At 57.3% G+C, this 1,823-nt stretch overlaps 1 protein-coding gene across 1 annotated transcript in view; it reads right to left on the reverse strand.

Moving 5' to 3' along the window:
- Mrpl21 (mitochondrial ribosomal protein L21) overlaps positions 1-95 on the reverse strand; it is a 9,134-nt gene extending 9,039 nt beyond the window's left edge. The window contains exon 1 of the mRNA XM_048807609.1: positions 5-95. Coding sequence (XP_048663566.1) covers positions 5-95 — 91 coding nt within the window. The remainder of the gene's footprint in view (positions 1-4) is intronic.
- Between the last annotated feature and the right edge of the window lie 1,728 nt (positions 96-1,823).

The raw sequence follows: 1,823 nt of genomic DNA on the forward strand, positions 1-1,823 counted from the left end.
GCACCTGCCGGTGACCGCAGAGTCCCGGCCGCGGGCTCTGGCGGCGGCGCGCAGCTGTCTTCTTCCAGCCTCAGTTTCTGGTCTCCAAACCCCATTCACGCGGCACACCCCAGGGGGGCAGGTGCAGGCTACGGAGCTGTAGGACGGGGTCAGGGGGACGCAGGGCTCAGAAGGCAGGTGGTCAGGTAAGAGAGGGGACCGGCCCCAGAACTCGCCCAGGCGCAGAGTGATACCTCCGGTTACCGGTTCGAGCCCTGCTTCCCGTGTTGAAGTCTGAATCTTAGAGCAGCAGGCCCAGGCAAGGACATAAAGCAGGGTTTATTTAAAAAGCACTGGACTCCTAACACAGACTCCTGCCTGGAGGGAGAAGGGGCCATAGCTGTACCCTGGTGTGCCAAGAAGGGAGGCTGCCCTCCTTATCTGTCCCAGGGTCCTTTGTCCTCCTGCTCTCCTCCTCTTCTCTCCTCCTTCCTGCGGGTGTGACGAGGCCTAGGAAGTGCTGGTGGGGTGGCCTAAAGGTAGGGGGAAGGGCAAGGTGGACAGCCCTGGACACAGTAACCCACAGCTTCAGGACTCCCTGTAGGGAGGGGCCCTCTTGGGACAGGTGACCTTGGCAACGGGCAGGGGCAGGGTCTGGATCAGGGTGGAGGAAGGGCTCCCAGGAATTAACATTTCAATCCCTCAGGGGACGTTCTCCGACTTCCCCCACTCACTCAAATTAGCCTCCTTGATCTGACCAGACTCAGTTTACCTGTCTATACTGCCTGCCTGCCTAATTCTGGCTTCAGGAGCACAGGAGTTTGTTCTAGGCCCAGGTCCTGATGGACGCAGTCTCACAGTGCACGTGCAATGGCAGCGTGAGTGGGCCTGAGTGGTCATCACGGGCAGGAGGCACCCGGCTCTGCTAAAGGCAGAGGGCAGAGATTCCCAAGCTCCTTCCTGTGGAGAATTTCCTGCATAAGGCCCTTCAAAAGTGACCAGGTGATGGGGTCAGGGTGCCACTCTGTACAGTCTTGGGACACTCCTTTTTTAAAGGGTCTCAAGGGAGGGGTTTTGTGTCACTTGGTGGTCTAGTGTGCTCCATAAGCTTGTGGGTCAGGTTTTTCCCATTTGAGTTTGATATACCCGTGTATCCAAGTGCTTCCGATTAATTTGACGATTTCATGGGCAGTCATTCTTATTAGCGTGATTACTTCGTGCCAGGCAGATGGTGGGTGTTTAGTTGTACAAACAAGGTGTGCACTTAAATTCAAAACAGAGCAGCTCGTGGCAAACTACTGCTTTACAAAATGGAGTAGCAGATGTAGGCACAGCCTGAGAGCTGCTGTCCTGCACACCATGGAGTCACCAGGGCAGGCGCTGCCTGAGGACTGCTGTTCTGCACACCATGGAGTCACCAGGGCAGGCACAGCCTGAGGACTGCTGTTCTACACACCATGGAGTCACTAGGGCAGGCACAGCCTGAGGACTGCTGTTCTACACACCATGGAGTCACTCAGGGCAGGCACATGTGTGTCCGTCCCTGGCCAACCCCAGGAACCCCTGTCCCCTTCCTGCTCCCCACCAAGCAAAGAAGAAGATGAGGAAGTTAGAGTGTCTGCACAGAAAGCATGACCAGAAACAGCCCTGTGCCCAAGCAGCATGGCCACTGCTGGCTGGAGAGCCCTAGGAGGACATCAGGGGGGCTTCCTGGAGGACGGTGCTGAGCACAGGAGGAGTGAGCGTTGGGTGGTGCTCAGGGAGGTGGCGAAGGAGGTGTGGACAACCTGAGGGTGGGCCTTGCTTGGGGATCCCTTTGCCTGAAGCAAGACGAGCAGCACCTG

The sequence above is a fragment of the Marmota marmota genome, unplaced genomic scaffold, assembly GCF_001458135.2.
Source record: "Marmota marmota marmota unplaced genomic scaffold, marMar, whole genome shotgun sequence".
NCBI classification, from domain to species: Eukaryota; Metazoa; Chordata; class Mammalia; order Rodentia; family Sciuridae; genus Marmota; species Marmota marmota.